At 43.7% G+C, this 22,507-nt stretch overlaps 1 protein-coding gene across 1 annotated transcript in view; it reads right to left on the bottom strand.

Annotated features, from left to right (window-relative positions):
• The window catches only part of ttc34 (tetratricopeptide repeat domain 34), a 103,222-nt gene that overhangs the window by 24,331 nt on the left and 56,384 nt on the right, over positions 1-22,507 (bottom strand). Inside the window, exons 5-6 of the mRNA XM_072478012.1 lie at positions 16,248-16,414; positions 5,040-5,310 (exon numbers count right to left, since the gene is read on the bottom strand). Of these exons, the coding sequence (XP_072334113.1) occupies positions 5,040-5,310; positions 16,248-16,414 (438 nt within the window). The remainder of the gene's footprint in view (positions 1-5,039; positions 5,311-16,247; positions 16,415-22,507) is intronic.

The raw sequence follows: 22,507 nt of genomic DNA on the forward strand, positions 1-22,507 counted from the left end.
CTAGGGACTTTTCACAGTAACTTCATTAAAGCCTACTTGTGACAATAAGCTATTATTATAATATTACCAAATGCCTTTTGGAAATCCAAGTATAGCAGTACACCAGTGGTTCCAAATTGGTGTGCCATGGTTCAGAAATAAGATTCTAAATTATAAAAAATTATTGTAAATAAACTAAATTTAACCGTCGTCTTCAGTTCCATGGTCGGCATCTCCAAGTTCCGACTAACCTCAGGCCTCTCGTGCATGTTCCAGCTGGGAAAGGGGCGCACATGGATGATTCAGATTTTTTTATGTTGGTAATCCGAACCGCGCTTGCATCAGCTGGGAAAAGGCTACACATTTGCGGTTCAGATTTTTTACATGCACATGGGCTGATAATCTGAAACATGCATGTGTGGCCCTTTCCTGGCTGGCGTATGAGTGTGAGGCCCAAGGTTCCTCAGGACATGGAGCTGAAGACGGAGGCCCTGTGTGCCTGCGCATAAAACAAAAATACAAAAGGTGCAGAAACCCTGGGAGTAGCGAGAGAGGTCGAAGAAATACTACAGAGATAGGGAGTTTTTTTTTTTAAAGTTCCCAGAAAGAGAAGGAGACAGGTAAGAAATAGGAACCAATTTAATAAAAGGAGAAACAGGTTCCAATTAGAGAAAGGACTGCGAGCAACAGACCTTAAGTAAGGTGGGCTGGACAGAAGTAAACAAAAAGATCCCAAAAGAAGCCCTGAAGATCCGAAAAGGCAACTGATGGTTGGTAACCCCATGCTGTGTGACATTAGAGTAGTTGTTTTCGGCTTGGCACCGTTGAAAAGCTAAAATTGTGCTTAAGTTGATGCTTCAGGGCATTTATTGTATAGTATGGTGTGTCTGACCAATTTACCATGGAGAAGTCTTCGAAGTGAAGAATGCCACTCGGATTCAGGCGTGGCCGAAAGAACGGAGAAAAAAAAGTAAGGTTCGTACACAAACAGTACGACAGCTACTTGGCCTTTGGATTTTAATTTACTTGTGATGCCTCTTGCCGTGTCCTGGAATGCCTAATATGCAGGGAGAAGCTTTCAAACGTTTCAATGGTACAAAGTGAGTTGAAGCACTATTTCAATACAAAATACCATTCACTCGCCAGAAAGGAGTACTTCAAGTGTCTGAGAGAACAAAACATAAAGCGAAATCAATGTTTGATGGTGTGTGTGTGGGTTTCAGATAATGTGCAGGAGGCGAGTAATCTGGTGGCTGTGCTTAAACCGAAATCAAAGAAGCTGCACACTATTGTAGAAACCCTAACTCTGCTGGCATGCAAAAGTATTGAAAGCAATGTTGGAAGCTGATGCTGCCAAAGAAATTGCAAAGTTCCTCTTTCTGATAGTACAATCAAACGGCATATTGACAAATGTAATTTGATATTGAACAGATGCTTTAACTAAAATTAGAAATGACATGCAACTGGTGATGAGGCTTTCACTGTAAACTTAAAGTAATGAAAATTGTGGCTTGACATATTTTTCGGAGGATGTAGAGATAAAAAGGCGTTTGTTAGAGGGCAGCTCGGTTGGAGGAAACAGGAGGTGTGCCTCAAAATTCTTTATTATAAAGGTGCGCCATAACCTAAAAAAGATTGGGAACCACTGCAGTACATCTACAGGCTCCCCTTATCCGCAACACGTTAATTCTTCAAAGAACTCCAATAAATTGGTTTAGTACAATTTCCCTTTCACAAAACCATGCTGACTCTTACTGATTACCTTATTTTGTCTCTAAATGCACAACTATAACCTCTTTAATGATTGATTTTAACACCTTCGCCATGACAATCATCAAGATCACTGGCCAATAGTTTCCTGTTTTTTGCCTCTCTCCTTTCTTGAATAGAAGGGCCACATTTACTATTTTCCAGTGTGATGAAACCTTTCCAATATGTCACAAATTTTGGAAAATTATCAGCAATGCAGCCACAGCTTCATTAGCACCTCTTTTAAGACAGTAGGATGAAGTCTATCAGGACCCGAATACTTGTCAGCCTGCAGTTCCATCTGTTTACTCAGTAAAGCTTCTCTCATGATTATAATTTCACCAAGCTCCTCTTTCCATTCCATCCTGATCTGTAGATAATACTGGAATGTTTTTTGCATCCTCTACAGCAAAGACAGAAGCAAAATGTTTTTTCATTTCATCCACCATTTCCTCATTATCTGTTAACTCCCCATTGTCACTCTCTATAGGGCCAACACTTACTTAACTTACTCTTTTCCTTTTAAAATACCTGTAGTGACACTTGCTGTGTTTTTACATTTCTAGTCAAGTTCTTCTGATTTTCTAATTTCTTTTATTGATTAAGCTTTTCGTCATCCTCTGCTGTTCTTTAGTCTGACCAATCTTCTGACCTGTCACTCATCTTTGCGCAGTTATATGCTTTTTTCTTAAGTTTGATGCTTTCCTTAACTTCTCCAGTTAACGATGGGTGGTGGGTACTCCCTTTAGAATTTTTCATTAGAGTAGGAATATACTTATTTTGAATATTCTGAAATATCCGCTTAAATGCCTGCCACTGCTCCTCTATCCTCTCGCCTATTATCCCAGTTCACATCAGCTAGCTCAGCGCTCGTGTCCACACAGTTACCTTTATCTAAGTTTGAAATACAAGTCTTAGATCCTCTATTTCTCCCTTTCAAACTAGGTGTAAAATTCATTCATATTGTGGTCGTTGCTACCTAGGGGTGTCTTCACTCTGGTCATGAATTAATCGTGTCACATTACACAATACCAAGTCTAATATAACCTGCTCTCTGGTTGGTTACAGAATGTGATGCTCTAAGAAACTATTTTGAAAATATTCCATGAACTCCTCATCCAGGCCACTATTGCCAGTCTGATTTTTCTAGTTTATTAAGATTAGTAGATTAAGATCACCCATAATTATTATAAGCACCCAAGATTCATTCTTGTATTAGTATTGGCTAGAACATAGAACATACAGTGCAAAAGGAGGCCATTCGGCACATCGAGTCTGCACCAACCCACTTAAGCCCTCACTGTAACCCCAAAACCCCTCTTAAGCGTTTTGGACACCAAGGGCAATTTAGCATGGCCAATCCACCTAACCTGCATGTCTTTGGACTGTGTATCGAAGGCTACTTTGTATCTGTTGCATTATATTAGTTTGGTTTAATCGTAGCATTTTCTCAAGATAGGAAGAACTGTGCTCAAGATGAAAAAGAATTCTTCAAGAATATTGAGGAGGAAAAACTAAAAACCTCTATAGCATTCTCTCTCTAACTTTTTGGTTCTTTGCCATATTCTGTCTTTATATAAATCAAATTCTCTTATCTGTTCTCTATACATAGAAACAGGAATCGAGAAGGGCCTGCTGCGCCATTCATGATGATCATGGTTGATCGTCCATTCAGTAATCTATTCCCACTTTCCCCCCATTGGCTTCGATCTCTTTAGCCCCAAGAGCTGTATTTAACTCCTCCATACAATGATTTGACCTCAACCATTTTCTGTGGTAGAGAATTCCATGGGCTCACCACTCTCTGGGTGAAAGATTTTTTCCTCAGCTCAGTCCTAATTGGTCTACTCTGTATCCTCAGGTTTTTGACACCTGGCTCAGGACTCCCCTGCCAGTGTAAACAACCTTCCTGCAATTACCCTGTCTAGTTCTGTTGGAATTTTTTAGGTTTCTATGAGATCCCCTCATAATCTTCTAAACCCCAAGCGAATGTAATCCTAATCGACTACCTGCGTCCCAGGAATCAGCCTGGTAAATCTTCGCTGCACTCCCTCCATAGCAAAAACATCCTTCTTCAGAGAAGGAGACCAAATAAACTGTACACAATATTTCAGGTGTGATCTAAACAAGGCCCTGCACAAGTGCAGCAAGACATTTCTGCCTCTGTACTTGAATCCTCTTGCTATGTAGGCCAACATTGGGGCCCCGCAAGGATGTGCACTCAGTCCTTTACTATATTTTCTATACACACACACACGACTGTGTGGCACGATTTAACTCCAATTCAACCTATAAGTTTGCGGATGATACGACTGTGGTGGGACGAATCTCAAACAACGACAAATCAGACTACAGAAGGGAGATAGATCACTTGGTTGCATGGTGTACCAAAAACAACCTCTTTCCAAATGTCAGAAAGACCAAGGAACTTATCATCGACTTCAGGAAGCGTGGCACGACACCCCGCACCCGTCTACATCAATGGCTCTGAAGTGGAGATGGTCGATAGCTTTAAGTTCCTCGGGGTCACCATCGCCAACAGTCTGTCCAGGTCCACTTACGTTGATGCGACAGTCAAGAAAGCCCAACAACGTCTCTACTGCTTACAGAAGCTAAAGAAATTTGGCATGTCTGCATCAACTCTCACAAAATTCTACATATGTGCCATAGAGAACATCCTATCCGACTGCATCACAGCTTGGTATGGCAACTGCTCGGCCCAAGATCACAAGAAACTGCAGAGTGTGGTGAACTCAGCCCAACGCATCACACAAGCTTGCCACCCTCCCATTGATTCTGTCTACATGTCCCACTGTCTCGGGAAGGCAGATAGCATTGTCAGAGACCCCTCCCACCCAGGCATTGCCTTCTTCCAGACCCTTCCATCAGGCAGAAGATACAGAAGTTTGAAGACCCGCACATCCAGACATAGGAACAGCTTCATCTCCACAGCTACTAGACTCGTCAGCGACTCTCCCTTGGACTGATCTGTTCCCTGAGAGAACACTATTCATGACGCCCAATGCTGCTCTTGTTTATGTATTTGCTTTTTGGCACCTTGTTCCGCACTGTAACCAATCACTATTTGTCGTTGGACCATTTGTCAATGTACTCTGTCGATTATTATTTTTGTCCACTACGTACGTACTGTGTATGTTTCCTTGGCCGCAGTAAAATACTTTTCACTGTACTTCGATACATGTGACAATAAATCAAATCAACAAATCAATAAACCATTTGCCTCTACAGGCAGACATGTACAATCAAGAATTCTTTGAAGCAAAAAACTCATTTAAAATGTCAGATTTTACCTTTTGCAATCAATATATCAACGTACAGGATGTTGCAGGTTGAATCTTTCTCATTTATCAGGAGTAGAGAATGGCCAATTGCAGGGAGATTAGCAATTTCTTCACTGAAGACCTTGTCCTTTGCTTCTGTCATTCCAGTTAGAATGCTAATACAGTGATCTTGCAGCCAGCGACTAATTAGATTTTGAGCTTCATGTTTCAAAGATGCGATTTCTTGGATTGCCAACTTTTGGTCCGTCTGTATGGCTAATGAAATGTCCTGAACTGCTTCCTGTTAGAAAAGAAATGGAAACAGAATAAATCCACCAGATCCAAAAGCTTTGGAAATAGGAACAGGAGTCGTCCATTCGGCTGCTTGAACCTGCTTCGCCATTTAACTAGATCATGGCTGAATTTCTACCTCAACATCACCTTCCCGCACTATTCCCATCTCTTGATGAATTGGTATGTAGAAATCTGTCGACCGCTACTTTGAACATACTCAGTGAATGAGCCTTCACAGCCCTCTATGGCAGAGAATTCCAAAGATGCACCACCTTCTGACCAAAGAAATTCCTGCTAATCCTGATCCTATTCAGGGACTGTGTCTTCTGTTTCTAGACTCCCACAACCAGGGGAAACATCCTGCATGCATCCACTGTGTCAAAACCTGTAAGAATTTTGTACACTTCAATGAGATCATCACTCATTCTTCTACACTCTAGAGAATACAGACACAATCTTCTCAATCTTTCCTCATACGTCAATCCTGCCAACCCAGAGGTTACTCTGGTGGACCGGTGTTGGAAAGTCAAAACTCTAATATGCAGAGTTCTTACAATTAATGTCTTTTGGTGCTCTGTCACGACGATGGGAAATTATAACTGAATGAGACTCTTTACTGTCACCAGCTAACCAAAGACATATTGGACTGTTTAAATAGGACCTGTACTTTTATATGAAAAGACACTAACCAAGGATGGCTACCACCAGACTCCTGATAAGGTGACCACTTTTCTGAAAAGTTCTGATATGGATTGCACTGCAGATCCGCCCTGACATGTTATTCATGGCGGAGTCAAAGGACTCTTGAAAGGAAGGCATTTAAAATGCAAAGCATGGGACGTTAATCAATTGCAATTCTGTCAAGATAATGGGAGCTGCTAACCAGCCAGATACCCCAGATATTCAAACACCCTGTGGAGGCCAAATAACCTCATCGTTTTTTGGTTGCTACTATCCTGAAATGTGTCCAATGTTTCGGAGACGAATGCGATTACTTGTTCTACAACAAAGACTGCAAGTCATTCTAACTGAATTCCATCTTGGAATGTACAGACAGGAGGTTTAAGAATTGGTTTTGCCAAGCCAGAAACGAGAGAGAAAAACATCTGGAAACACTACTGAAGGAAACAATAAGAAATCGCTCTCTGAAGCGAAAATTGACTCCAGTAAGGTACAGTTATTGAACTTCAATTTAATGCTAAGATTTTATAGGAAACCAGTTAACTATAAATAGCCACAATATTCAGCAGTTTATGTCTCAAGAACAAACACATTACTTAATTGTATATTCCTTTAACTTTATTTGGACTTTTCCATTCTTATTTCTAAGATTTGTATGTGTGTGAGATCTTTTATTATTTTTCCTTGGGTTCAGTAACTAATAAGCTTATATTTTCTTTGACTCAAGAAAGCCTGGCTTGATTGGGTCCTTACTAAAAATTATCGACATTTGGATCAGAAAAGGCATTTATGGGGAAAATACATTTTGATAAATCTTTGTTGTGATCGACCGAGGGGCTGAATATAAGGAAGTCAGCTCACTCCTCCTCACTCGGTCATCACTACTGAGCATAGACTAAGATTTAGCTTGCTGAATTGTCTTACAAACGCAGTTCAAATTATAGCATTTATACAACCATCATTGCACCAAAATAAACAGATTACAAAGGCAAAAGCAAAATACTGCAGATGTTGAAAAGCAAATAAGAACAGGAAAAGCCAGAAATACTCAGGAGAACAGGCAGACAGCATTTGTTGAGAGATTAAACAGAGTTAATGGGGAAAATTTAACCCAAATGGATCAGCGGAAGGTTAAAGTTTGATAAATCGGTTCCCTGACCTAAATCTGCACCCAGCCTGCCGCTATCCAGCTTTAACGGAGGCCGGAAGATGAGTGAGCGACCAACCTGCGGCGGTGTGGGTCGGAGCATTAAATACAGTAAGCTTCTTCGGTACTCAATTTTTCAACTTTATCTCGGCTGCTGGATTCAGAGTGGCGTGCCTTTCCACCTACCTCCTGGATCCTGGTGCTTGGCCTCAGACCCTCAGGCAGTCCTACCAACTACGTTCCCCTGATTCCCCACCAGCAGCAACAGCAGCCCACCATCTCACCCCATGCTTCCGGGCAATGAACCAATCAATAATGTCACATGTGTGCCATCAAGTTATTATTCTCCAGAGTCTGTTGAAATCTCATTTTCTGATCAACCTGCTCTCATTGCGTCAAGTAAAATTTCAGTCCACTGTTTCAGGTGAGGGTGAATGGTTGAAAACATTTATCCTGTTTCACTTCACAGTTTACAACGATAATTCTGTTGTGTCACAATTATTCAGCATCAAATGCTGGATTAGAACTTTATGTTGAGATCAGTGTCAAAAATAGATATATATTGACGAGATTGGGGCGGCACGGTGATTAGCACTCCTGCCTCACAGCGCCAGGGACCCGGGTTCAATTCTGGCCTGGGTGGCTGTGTGGCATTTGCACATTCTCTCCGTGTCTGTGTTCGTTTCCTCTGGGCGCTCGGGTTTCCTCCCACAGTCCAAAGATGTGCAGGTTAGGTAGGTTGGCCATGCCAAATTGCCCCATAGTGTCCAGATATGTACAGGTTAGGTTATGGGACAAAGGTGGGGGGAAGCACAGTGGTTAGCACTGCTACCTCACGGCAGGTTCGCTCCTGGCCCCAGGTCACTGTCTGTGCGGAGTTTTGCACATTCTCTCCGTGTCCGCGTGGTTGCACTCCCACAATCCAAAGATGTGCAGGGTAGGTGAATTGGCCATGCTAAATTGTTTCTTAATTGGAAAAAAATAATTGGGTACTTAAATTTATTTTTAAAAAGAGGAGACAAGGCAGGGATGCCCGCTGTCCTCGCTTCTATTCGCCCTGGCAATCGAGCCTCTGGCAATCGCATTCAGAATGGCAAAAAATTGGATGGAGATCCAGAGAAGGAACAAAGAATACAGAGTCTCACTCTATGTGGATGACCTGCTCCTCTACGTCTCGGACCCCCAAAGCAGCATGGGGGGGATTATGCTGCTCCGGAAATTGTTTGGCCTTCTCGGGCTACAAATTCAACCTGAGCAAAAGTGAAATCTAAATAATAAAAACCTTTTATTGTCACAAGTATGAAGTTACTGTGAAAAGCCCCTCGTCGCCACATTCCGCCACCTGTTCGGGTAAGCTGGTATGGGAATTGAAGCCACGCTGCTGGCCTTGTCCTGCATCACAAACCAGCTGTCTAGCCCACTGAGCTAAACCAGCCCTTCCCAGTGAACCCGCAAGGGATAGGAGCAGAGCTGGAGGAACTGTTTTTCGAACAAGTCCAAAACACATTCCGATACCTGGGGATCCAAATTGCCCGCAACTGGACATGGACCACAAATGGAACCTGACAAGTCAGGTGGAAAAAGCAAATTCTCCCTGGCAGGGAGGGTTCAGACGATCAAGATGAAAATACTGCTGAGGTTCCTCTTCAGATCCATACCCATCTACAACCTCAAGGCCCTTTTTTTAATACAACATAGAAAATGATCATGGCATGTCATAGTCATAGAACATCAGTGCAGAAGGAGGCCATTCAGCCCATCAAGTCTGCACCGACCCACTTAAACCTTTACTTCCACCCTATCCCTGTAACCCAATTACCCCTCCTAAGCTTTTTGGTCACTAAGGGCAATTTATCATGGCCAATCCACCTAACCTGCACGTCTTTGGACTGTGGGAGGAAACCGCAGCACCCAGAGGAAACCCACGCAGACACGGGAAGAACGTGCAGACTCCGCACAGACAGTGATCCAGCAGGGAATTGATCCTGGGACCCTGGCGCTGTGAAGCCACAGTGCTATCCACTTGTGCTACCGTGCTGCCCAATGTGTGTGGGATGGGGTGGGAGGAAAGAATCCAAGGATCCCCCCAAAAAAGTCTTGCAAAGAAAACGAAGCATGAATAGTACCACTTGGCGGCCACAGCAGAAAGAGTGAGAGGACGGGTAAGGGAGTCAGAAGCAGATGTAGGAGAGCTCCTGCAGAGCGACGTCCCACGAGCCCTTGCCACAACAGTGCTCTCATCCCCACCAACCAAGCAGTGGTAATAGCCACGCTCCGGATATGAATCCAGCTAAGGCAACACTTCGGCCTGACTGAAATGTCCACCATGGCCCCCATATGCAACAATCACAATTTTGCGCCAGCCATAATGGACGCCACCTTTAAAAAGTGGAGACAGGATGGGTTGGGGGGGATTCACTGACAGTTAGTCACTTTTACATGGACAATAGACGAGCGACGCTAAAAGAACTGATGGAGAGGTTTCAACTGCCCAAAGGGAACAAACTACGGCACACAGATCAAAAATGTCCTCTGTGAGGAAGCAACGATGTACCCACGGACGGCAGGAGACTCACTGGTAGACGAGCTGCTGGACATGGGTGACGTAGGGAGGGGGAAATGCGAGACCCTGTATGGGTGACTGTTAGAGGAGGCATACTCCCTGCTGGACGAGACAATGGAAAAATGGGAGGAAGAACTAGGGATAGAATTAGGGTGGAAATTCTGGAGCAAAGTACGAAACAGGGCAAACTCCACTCCACCTGCGCAAGGCTAAGCCTAATGCAGCTAAAGGTGGTGCACAGAGCACACCTAACCAGAACCCGAATGAGCAGGGTCTTCCCGGAGCTGAAGGTCATATATGAACGGTGCCAGGGAGGCCCGGCCAACCACGCCCACATGTTCTGGACATGCACCAGATTTGTCGGGTTCTGGACAGCTTTCTTAGAGGCAATGTCCAAGGTTGTGGGCGTGAGGGTAGAGCCAAGTCCAAAAGTGGCAGTCTTCGGGGTATCAGACCAGCCAGAACTCTTTATGGGGAGGGAGCCGCGCCCTAGCCTTTGCCTCCCTAATCGCCCGCCGAAGAATCCTGCTTGGTTACCGATCAGCAGCACCACCCAAAGTTGCAGACTGGCTGGCCGACCTGTCGGAATTTTTCCAACTGGAGAAAATCAAATTCGCCATCTGGGGGTTCGAAGAGTGCTTCCACAAGATGTGGAAGCCATTCACCAAATTGTTCCAGGACCTGCTTGTAGCCACCAGCCAATAGAGTGGAAGAACAGAAAGGAGGGGGGAGGGGGGGGGGGGGGCGAGAGAGAGAAAGCAAAAATCCATGCAAAAAACTGCGGGACACAAGGGGCATAGCCACAGGGGACTGGCCCAAGGGCACGGTGAGAACCAGAGGGAACAGCAATACGCGGGGAAATACACGCTAGGGCCAACACTAGGCAGGGCAACTGAGGCAGACGGGGAAAATGGGGCCCCCACAGCCACAGAGGGGGGGAAAACATGTAGATGTAAATATTTATAGTGACCCTTATTTGTGTTTGGTTTTTAATCGCTCTTTGGTCCATCTCTTTTGTAACTCTAATTTTGCCTTGGTTGCTTTTGTTTGATCATAAAATCTCCACAGTGCTGGAGGCGGCCATTCGGCCGGTCGAGTCTGCACCGACCCTCTGAAAGAGTGCCTAACCAGGCTTCCACCCTATCTCTGCAACCCCATAACCCCACTTAACCCGTACATCCCTGGACACTAAGGGGCAATTTAGCATGGCCAATCCACCTAACCTGCACATCTTTCGACTGTGGGAGGGAACCGGTGCACCTGAAGGAAACCCACACAGATACAGGAGAAAGTATAAACTCCACAGTCACCCAAGACTGGATTGAACTCGGGTCCCTGGCACTGTGAAGGAAACCCATGCAGATACAGGAGAAAGTATAAATTCCACACAGACAGTCACCCCAAGATTGGAATTGATCTTGGGCCCCGGCACTGTGAAGCATCAGTCCAAAGCACTGTGCCACTGTGCCGATATTATGCGTGGTTATGACAATTGTAATAGAACGAATGCACTGAAATGTGCAACATAAAAATGTGAAAACCAATTTAAAAATTTATATTAAAAAAAAGGTCAGGTTACGGGAAAAGGGCGGGCGCGTGAGCTCAGGTAGGGTGCTCTTTCAGAGGGTCAGCGCAGACTCGATGGGCCGAATGGCCTTCTTCAGCACTCCAGGAATCCTATGGTTACTTTAGAGTTAGCTTCTTTAGATAGCACATAAGTCAACAGCATGATATAGCTCTTCTATTGAACATATTAATGCTATATACTTGTAGTTACGAATGCTATTGGGTAAGACCACCATTTCTATTAATATCTGGACTGACTGTCTCTGCATCAGCTCCCATATCTCAAGTGAACTGTCCTATTTACCCAATGTACTTCATTTCTAAAGAAACAGCCTCAATTCTACTGATGAAACTGAGACATGCAAAATGAATTTCACCCTTCTGGTGTCAATTACTTCACAAAGCCGTGTTGATAGCTTTGATGATCTCAAAATTAATGAGGCACCAGTATCTAGACATGCCAGATGGTGTACTTACACGTGAGCATCTCAGGTCTTTGCTAATATACTGTTTCACACATGTCCAGATAAGGCCTTTCTGTTTGTGTTTATAAGTCATCTTCAGACTTGGAGTTTTGGCAGTTTTTGTTTTCTATTTTATTCATGGCAACAAATATTTTATAAGCTTTCACAACTTCATTAGCAGCAGCACTTTTCCCTTTCTTGGCATTGCATTTGTCTGCTGGCTTCATTTTCAGGTAATTCTTAGAGCATGTCCCTTGCACGGATCGAGAATGGGAAGCATCTCAGGAAAAAAAAAAGTAAAAATGGCAAATTAAGTTCAATACTTTAAAGATTTGTGCTTTTTCAAGAAAGGGCATCACTGACACAAGACAACATCCATGTATTGGGCGTTTAAGAAGTTGAATTTGATGTGTTAATCTCGTAAGAACATGTGCAGCAGAGAACAGTATTCTTTGGATAGCCTTCAACTGCAAAGAATTCCAACAAGCCATTGTTTCCGTGTCTCTTTTGATGTGTTTTTCATATTGGAGATTCTGTTCCCAAACTGAAGTAGGGAAGGTGGAAAATGTGAAAAATGGAGGAAAGTGTGGTTTACACTTTAACTCGGTCCAAATTAAAAAGCATCCAGCTTATTTTTCATCAACTGATTTGTTTTCCCCTTAATCTCATCTCCGGTCTGGCACCACAAAGCAGTGCAATATAAGGATATATTTAAAGTATATAAAGGCAAATACTTGCAATCATTGTGTGGTTACAATAAAAAAAAGTGTACATCTGATGAGGAGTAGGAATTAATGATCTTCATTACAAGGAAGATCATCCATTGATCAGTTTTTAAATTTTAGACTGAGTTAATATGCAGCCATTAGATCTGAGACCAGTAACTGAAGTTCACATATCAGCCAGGCAGAACTATGTTAAGACTGCTTGATTTCTGCAAAAATGTTGAAAGCTCGAGAACATAGATCGGACAATACCTGGTTTCTGAGCATTTCAATTGAGGTCAGATACAATTAAAATGTTTCCGGGAGTTGCAATAAAATTTTCCCAGAGTATTTTGTAAACCTGCTTTGATGGCAAACATGGCTTTATACTCTATGTAGTGTTAAACTACCGCCTCTATTAAGTTTTCCTCTGGAGTCAGATTGAGTTTCAACTTTCGCTATCCACAGCAAATCTATAATGTTGATATAAAGTTGAAATTCCTTTGCACTGATGCTAAATTTGCAATGTAAATGCATCCTTAGTGTGAACACTGCAATAACATGACAAAAACTGCATTAAATCTGGGAAGAGTGGACTATTACCATTCAATTTTTATTAAAAGTAAAAACGGAGTCTACTGAAAAAGGAAAACAAACGGAGCGAACCAAAACCACATTGGTGTCCACCAAAGCCAAAAATGACTATTGAAGACAAATTTGTTGGGGGTTTCCAAAACATCCAAATAACATTTTCTGTGCATAATAGATATTTTTTCTTAAGTAAACATTAAAAGGCTTTCTGCTTAAATGCTCACTGTGAACCTGGCTCCATAGCAATACTCTTATATAGCAGTAATATGGCAGCACATGGAAGTGTAAATCCATGTTCATTAGTTTGTAAAGTATTCTGGGCAAGAAACTACTGGATGCATTACCTGGAGAGTAGCTAGGGGACCTCATCATTTACCAAGATTGAAATGCAGAGGCAACTTACTGTTCCTGAGGTACTACACCTCCAACTGGCGATATCACTGTTCAGTGACGTATACTATGTGCTTATGCGTGGTTAGGATAATGGTGGCAATACACGAATAGTCCGTATTTCTCACTACATTGCTCTCAATATGCTCTCAATAATCCACCATTCACAGTTCTCAGTTGCTTAATGATCAACGACAACTCTCTTCTTCACAGCTGGGTTGGCAGGAAAAGAGATGAGTGGTGTTTCTTTGGGGTCAAAGTGTCTTTGAGATTTTATAGTGATGGAAGGATAGAACAAAAGTCAAATCTTTATGGCATGCACAGCAATCTAAAATTTGAATCAGGGCATTTGCAATACTCAAGAGTACTGTAAATTCTTGATAAATCATTAATGGGACTTTGAGGGTTAGCTCTGCCGTTGTGACTCTTCCCACTCTGCTCCAGTTAGTTCTTTGGACTAATGTCCTTAACAGGTTGGATAATCTTAACTGGACAAGTAGTGGAAAAGTTTTTACTAGGCCTCAAGTGAAATGAAAGGAAATGAAAATCGCTTATTGTCACGAGTAGGCTTCAATGAAGTTACTGTGAAAAGCCCCTAGTCGCTACATTCCGGCGCCTGTTCGGGGAGGCTGGTACGGGAATCTGTGCCGAAGCTTTCTGGACTTGGTGCATTTCTGGGCAGGGAAAAGTGGAAGGGGGAGGTGATGTTTTCAACATTAGACAAACATCAATTCGATTTTTCGAATCATGTGGTTTGCAAATTCTTCAGTACTGTTACAAGTGTCAGAACTTGTCAAATCTACCTAACCTGTGGGCAAAATAAAGATTGATCAAAGTACGTATCTGCTGTCTGTAAACATCCTACCAGATTATAAGTAAATGGGTGGGAAAAGGGATGGTAATAAGATCAAATTAAGCAGTTACTTATAATCAACAGAAACAAAGTGTAGAAAAAAAAGGTCTTCTTGAACCGGGTATTCTTTACAAATGAAAATTAAGAAGAATTTGTCTCATAAAATGGATTAAAGGAGCCATCAAGTTGTCAGTGCCATTATTTTGCCTGAATGGTGAATCAATGCCTTTCGCAGCAGGGTCACTTTTCTCTCATTTGCTCCAGCTGTTGTCTGGGTTTTGAAATACTTGTCATGGCAACTACAGCTATTTGTGTCTCAGAAAGGTTTGAAGCATTGATGAATAATTAGTGGCTGACAGAAATAAGTTGAAAATTGTCGTGTCCAAACTTAAATTTGAAGTTTGAGGAGAACCCTGATATGTTATACCATACGGCTGTGTCAGGATGTGAGGACTTACAACAATAATTATTACTCCAATTCTACCTAATATCACGTCTCAAAATTAACATTTCTGACATTTGATTTTTGTTACACAGAATAAGATCGTTGGCATGCAAGTAGTTGCAGGTGGGAGCAAGTTTAGGAATAGTATCTCACAAATGTTAAGCACACTTTTGGGCTTTGTCAGCCGTCACATTGTAAAGCATCACTCTCTGATGTACATATACCATTTACATTGCAAGTTGTGCAGTTCTTGATATGTGCGAAAGGCATTGATTCACCATTCAGGCAAAATAATGGCACTGACAACTTGATGGCTCCTTTAATCCATTTTATGAGACAAATTCTTCTTAATTTTCATTTGTAAAGAATACCCGGTTCAAGAAGACCTTTTTTTTCTACACTTTGTTTCTGTTGATTATAAGTAACTGCTTAATTTGATCTTATTACCATCCCTTTTCCCACCCATTTACTTATAATCTGGTAGGATGTTTACAGACAGCAGATACGTACTTTGATCAATCTTTATTTTGTCCACAGGTTAGGTGATATGTAGACCATATGCACAATGGATACCATGCATATTTATACAACAATTATAATGCAGTCATTACCAAGTAAACTCATTTATTTAAAAACGGTGCACAATCTATGATGTATGCTATTTGCAAATAAATGGACATCATTCTTGTTCTGTGTCTCGTTTGCAAATGCAAGTATACAGAGTTTTGGTGTGCATCAATTTATAACACAGGTATAAACAGCCCATCTAATTTACAATAGGTATTGGATGCATAAAGAACATAAGAACTAGTAGCAGGAGGAGGTAATTCAGCCCCTCAAGCCTGCTCCACCATTCAATACAATCATGGCTAATCTCATTTCGGCCTCAACTCCACTTACCTGCCCGTTCTCCATAATCCTTCAAACCATTGCTAATTAAAAATCTGATCATCTGTCCAAAAAAGGGTTTTCGTACGTATGCACTGTATTATACCAGAGTCATTCTTGTACATTTCACAGGTATATGCAGTCCTATTTATAAACTGTTTGAGCACAAGCATAGTAAGACTAATTCTGAAGTTCACCCTAAGCCAAAATGGGTGTAAGTGCAGCAGCAAGGGATTAGGAAAGATAAATAATTACAGGCTTTTGGAGACTTCAGTTTTGAAGAAAGATTCAAGCAACTAAACCGATTCTCACTGAAGGAAATACAGAGGGGAAAAAATACAGGTTTCTAAAATAACAAAGATAGAAATGAAGTGCAAGCAAGCTACTGAACCTGAGCAATTTGAAACAACACCGGAATAGAGGGCATACGTATATCATCTGCAAGGATGGAGCTCAATTAAATCTGCCATCACTAAAATAATGCTAGCAGAAATATGGCACAAGTGGTTGCTTGGAGGAGGCTGGATTGGCTGTTACCAAATATGGCATTTGCCTCCGGATACATGAATTGTTTCAATTGGTTGGGATTGTTCTTACCCTTAAGATTAATACATGCAGTGCAATCAGCAATGTCAAGAGAGCAAAACTTTACCTTTTGTTTATTAAGGATCACATACATGAAGGACCGTCCACATCGTGCTTGTACATGGGATGGATTTGCCTTTAAAATGGTGCCAAAATCAAATATGGCAGTTTTCTTCTGATTAAGATGTGCATAACACCGAGCTCTAGTGAGGAGCGAGGCTTCATCAGTGCCTCCTAGAAGAATAATAATAAGATATTAAAACACTTCAAAGTGCTTTGCAGCATGAATAACAGATAGTAATTTGGTTTAAAAAAAAATTAATTCTCAGGACATGGGCACATTGAAATTGGCCGGTATGATGTTGTGGGCATCACAATGTGGCTGCAAGGGGGTCAGGGCTGGGATCTATATATCCAAGGATATGTGTCCTATCGAAACGATAGGCAGATGGGCAAAAAGATTGCATTGTTAGTAAGGAATGAAGTTAAATCGATAGCAAGGAGCGATATAGGATCAGGAGGCATAGAATATCTGTGGGTAGAGTTGAGGAATCGCAAAGGTAAAAAAAAACCCTGATGGGAGTTATGTACAGGCTCCCCAGCAGTAGTCAGGATGTGGGGCAGAAAATAAATCAGGAGATAGAAAAGGCATGTAAAAAAGGCTACATTACAATAATTGATGGACCTCAATATGCAGGTGGACTGGGAAAATCAGGTTGGCAGTGGATCCCAAGAAAAGGAATTTGTGGAATGTCTTAAGAGATGGTGTTTTGGAGCAGCTTGTGACAGAGCCTACGAGGGGAACAGGCAATTCTGGATTTGGTGATGTGTAATGAGGCAGACTGGATTAGGGAACTTAGGGTGAAGGAACCCTTAGGGAGCAGTAACTACTGCAGTTTGAGAGGGAGAAACTGCAATCAGATGTATAGGTATTACAATTAAATAAAGGAAACTACAGAGACATGAGGGAGGAGCTGGCCAGAGTTGTTTGGAAAAGTAGCCTGGCAGGAAGGGAGTGGAACAGCAATAGCAGGAGTTTTGGGGAGTTATTCGGGAGGCACAATAGAAATTCATCCCAAGGAGGAGGAAACATGCTAAGGGGAGGCATCCATGGCTGATGAGGGAAGTCAAGGACAACATAAAAGTGAAAGAAAAAGCATACAAAGTGGCGAGAATTAGTGGGAAGCCAGAGGATTGGGAAGCCTTTAAAAGCGAGCAGAGGAGAACTAAAAAAGCAATAAGGGGGGAGAAGATGAAGTATGAGTGCAAGCTAGCTAGTAATATAAAGGAATAAAGGAAGAGATTTTTTTCAATATATAAAAGGTCAGAGAGAGGCAAAAATAGACATTGGACCACTGGAAAATGTGGCTGGAGAAATAATAACAGGAAACAAAGAAATGGCAGATGAACTGAATAGTTACTTTGCATCAGTCTTAACGGTGGAAGACACCAGTGGGATGCCAGAGCTCCAGGAGAACCAGGGGGCAGAGGTGAATGCAGTGACCATTACAAAGGAGAAGGTTCTGGGGAAACTGAAAGGTCTGAAGTTGGACAAATCACCTGGACTGAATGGACTACACCCCAGGATTCTAAAAGAGATAGCTGAGGAGATTGTGGAGGCATTGGTGATGATCTTTCAGGAATCGCTGGAGGCAGGAAGGGTCCCAAAGGACTGGAAATGTAATACCCCTGTTTAAGAATGGGGGGAGGCAGAAGACAGAAAATTATAGGCCAGTTAGCCTGACTTCAGTCATTGGTAAGATTTTAGAGTCCATTATTAAAGTTGAGATCGCGGAGTACTTGGAAGTGCATGATACATTAGGACTGAGTCAGCACTGTTTCGTTAAGGGGAGGTCACGTCTGACAAATCTGTTAGAGTTGTTTGAGGAAGTAACAAGGAAGTTTGACTAAATCACCAGTGGACGTGATATATTTAGATTTCCAGAAGACCTTTGACAAGATGCCGCATAGGAGACTGTTAAATAAGTTGAGTCCATGATGTTACGGGTAAGATCCTGGCATGGATGGAGGATTGGCTGACTGGCAGAAGGCAGAGAGTGGGGATAAAGAGGTGTTTTTCAGGATGGCAGCCGGTGACTAGTGGTGTACCTCAGGGGTCAGTGCAGGGACCACAACGTTTCGTAATATGCATTAATGTTCTGGAGGAAGGAACTGGAGGCACTGTTTGCAGATGATACAAAGATCTGTAGAGGGGCAGGTAGTATTGAGGAAGCAGGCGGGCTGCAGAAGGACTTGGACAGGCTAGGATAGTGGGCAAAGAAATGGCAGATGGAATACAATGTGGAAAAGTGTGAGGTTATGCACTTTGGAAGGAGAAATGGAGGCATAGACTATTTTCTAAATGGGAAGATGTTTAGGAAATCAGAAGCACAAAGGGGCTTCAGAGTCCTTGTTCACGATTCTCTTAAGGTTAATGTGCAGGTTCAGTCGGCAGTTAGGAAGGCATGCAATGTTAGCATTCATGTTGAGAGGGCTAGAATACAAGAGCAGGGATGTACTTCTGAGGCTATATCAGGCTCTGGTCAGGCCCCATTTGGAGTATTGTGAGCAGTTTTGGGCCCCGTATCGAAGGAAGGATGTGCTGGGCTTAGAAAGGGTCCAGAGGAGGTTCACAAGAATGATCCCTGGAATGAAGAGCTCGTCGTATGAGGAACGGTTGAGGACTCTGCGTCTGTCCTTGTTGGAGTTCAGGAGGATGAGGGGGGGGAACTTATTGAAACTTCCAGGATACTGCGAGGCCTAGATAGAGTAGACATGGATAGGATGTTTCCACTTGTCAGAAAAACTAGAAGCAGAGGACAGAATCTCAGACTAAAGGGACCATCCTTTAAAACAGGGATGAGGAGGAATTTCTTCAGCCAGAGGGTGGTGAATCTGTGGAACTCTTAGCCGCAAAAGGCTGTGGAGGCCGAATTGCTGAGTATCTTTAAGATAGATATAGATAGGTTTTTGATCAATAAGGGGCTATGGGGAGAAGGCAGGAGAATGGAGATGAGAAGGCAGGAGAATGGAGATGAGAAAAGTATCAGCCATGATTGAATGGCGGAGCAGACTTGATGGGCCGAGTGGCCTAATTCTGCTCCTATGTCTTCTGGTCTTATCACTAGCAAGGCCAGAATTTACTGTAGTTGAATTCACAGGTTTAGAAAATGCTGTTGTAAAGCCTTTGCAAATTCCAACCTGTGGGTATTATAACTGCAGCCATGGCACACCAGTCGTGGTGCAAAAAATGGAGTTAATTGAAAAATAAATTTTGGTGAGAACACATGGGGACTCTGCTCTTCCTTGAACAGTGCTACACAATCATTAAACATACATTTGAAGGGCTTTATGTAATAATTATTTCTGATGGGAGTGTGTTGTTCAAGATCACTTCAACTTGCTATTTTGCCCTCACCTAGTCTGTCATGAGTTTGCTTAATGACCCATTTACAGCTCCATCTTCTGTACATTTCATTATTTTAAAAGATTAGACCATGGCTTCTCTCAAATCTTTATTTTTGTATTGGAAATGAAGTGAAGATTTTAATCAGTCTATCTACAGTATGCGGTGTTTGAATCTCAGCATCTCTGTTCTCAACCCTCTGTAATACACGAATGATCAATGCATGAAGCTATTTTGTGGGGTCAATTCAATAATCCCACACTTGCAATCAGAAATACATTTTACAAGACAGCAAGGATGTAACTAAATATTTGCCTCTTCTGTCCTGCGTGCACCAGGGCATCAGGGTGTTCCTTTAATAACAGGTAGGAGTTCCACTCCATGAATGTTCAGATTGTGTGCGAACAACCGCCTCCGTATCCTGCACGTGTGTGCCCACTACCCAGGGAGCGTGCACGACGCTAAATCCCGGGACACTCTTGAGATCCTTGACTTCTTCGAGGACCATCCCAGGATGACGGGTTGACTCTTCGGGGACAACGGATGCCTGCTGAAGTGCTGGCTGATGACGCCAGTGCGAAGGCCTGAGACCGAGGCGGAGACCCATTAGAATGAGGTCCACGCTGCCATCTATACTGTCATTGAGCAGTGCACAGCACAGACCTGGCACAGCAGCGTGGCGACATGAGGCTTTGTCTGAAGAGGAGGTGGACCACGAGGGCTGGAGGACGAGCCCAGGCAGGAACTGGAGGGGGGCCTGGAGGATAGGCGACGGCAAGGGTCCGATACACCTGGAGGGCCACATACTCACCAGATTCTCATAGGACGAAGCTATGTCCGTCAGCTCAACCACCCCACCCCATTTCCCTCGACCCACACATTTCTTGCCCCTCCCAACATACTGCCCCCTACCCGATTACCCTGTTCCACTCTCCAAAGGTTCATATAACATCACTCCAGGATGATAGGCCAATGTTGGCACTGTCAGCAGTAGGAGAGTGATAACACGCTCTGAGGAGAGCTCTAGTGTTCCTCAGTATCTGAAAAGTCTGACTACTGTCTTTCTGCTAATAGCGTGCTCACCTCCATCCTCTGAACAGGGTCTGCATCGGGGGCATTTGATCTTGGACCACTGTGCCCGTGGGAGTGGAGGGCTATAAGGGGACGGGTGCAGGCAGGCCCACTGTGAAGATTAACGTGACAAAGGCTTCAAAGGGTGTGACATGTTTTAATAGTGAACATTTGACATTTCTATTCTCTGTAGCTACAAGTCCCAAAGCGAGCGCTGCAGCGCAGAGAAACACAGCGCTATAAAATGGCACACGCGTTAGATTGGGGTCCTCAGCAGGGAACACGCAGCTGAGGCCACACACAGCACTGTTTTGTGCACTGAGAGCCACTCACTGGAACTCATGTGTAGCAAGAGACCGGGACGCCATTTACTCTGGAGCCCCCACGCCGCACTCCCCAACGCACTATGGCACCTTGGCAGTGCCAACCTGGCAGTGCCAGTCAGCTGGCAGTGCCACCTGGGCACCTTTGCATGCCGTCTGGTCCCCGTTTGTGGAGATCAGTACCGAATGGCGCTCGACCGAGGTCTCCGAAGCGAAGGAGATAGATCCCATGCCTCAGGAATCTGCACATTAAAGTGAGACTAGCTGTATCGCTTTAATATACAGATTGGCTAAAAAGTGATCCCACTCCCATATTCTTCCTTCTTCGTAAGATGCCTTTATGGATTCTGGTGCTTTTTCCCACCCCCACAAATGCCATAATTAATTTATTTACCTTGGTACAAGGTATTTACAATTGGACACTGATCCATAAGTGTAACCTGCCGAGCCTAGTGGACAGGTAAAGAGAGACAAGATTGTGGATGAAGATTGGGGGGGGGGGGGATCTGAATAGGAAGAGGAATCTTGGCAGCACATTCATTTTTCCTGTTTGCACCCTTCCAGGGAGAGCGGGAGTGAGTCCCACCTCCGCAGGTCTCTCTTTACCTGTCCACTAGGCTCGGCAGGTTACACTTATGGATCAGTGTCCAATTGTGGACTACCTGGATCCCCATGCATCGGAATTTGCTTTAGGTCTGTTTGAACGGCCCAAGCTCTGGTCCCCTCCCCCCCCCCCCCCCCCCACCACCACCACCCCCCACCACCACCGGGGGTTCACGGGGAAGATTTCACTCTTGCTCATGTTAAGTTTGTGACCCGAGAAGGCTCTGAACTCCCTTAGGAGTCCCATTATGTCTCCCATGCTGACTAGGGGTTGAGACATTAGAGGAGTAGGTCATCCGCCTAGAGTGTGCTCTCGGTTTCCTCTTTGACTGCCTTTCCACCCCTTTGATGGCCTGAGGGCGATAGCCAGTGGTTTGACTGCCAGGACAAATAGCAGTGGAGACAATGGACATCCCTGCTCGTGTCTCTGTGCAGCCGAAAGTATTCAGAGTTTCTCCTTGAGCTCATCATGGGAGGGCTGTACAGTACTTTCACCCACGAGGTGAACCGTGGCCGAAACCCAAACCGTTCCAGCACCTCCATGAGGTACCCCCATTTAACTCTGTCGAAGGCCTTTTCTACATCCAGGGAGATGATCACTTCTGGTGTCTCCTCCCCAGGTGGGGTCATAATCACGTTCAGCAGGCGCCTGATGCTCATCATTAGCTGTCTGCCCTTGACAAACTCTGTCTGATCCTCCGCCACTACTTCTGGCAAGCAACTCTCCAGTCGCCTTTGGCGTGAGTGTTCAGGAATGAGAAGCGTCGGTATGACAGGCACTCCTTTGGGTCCTTGTCTTTTTTAGGGACCAGCGTGGGTGGCAGTGCCTCTCTCAACAGTGAACCACTGAACATCTCCTGCAGGTGCAGGGCCAGCACTGCTGCAAACCTAAGAAGTCTACCGGGAATCTGTCTGGACCCAGTG

The sequence above is a fragment of the Scyliorhinus torazame genome, chromosome 16 (genome assembly GCF_047496885.1).
Source record: "Scyliorhinus torazame isolate Kashiwa2021f chromosome 16, sScyTor2.1, whole genome shotgun sequence".
NCBI classification, from domain to species: domain Eukaryota; kingdom Metazoa; phylum Chordata; class Chondrichthyes; order Carcharhiniformes; family Scyliorhinidae; genus Scyliorhinus; species Scyliorhinus torazame.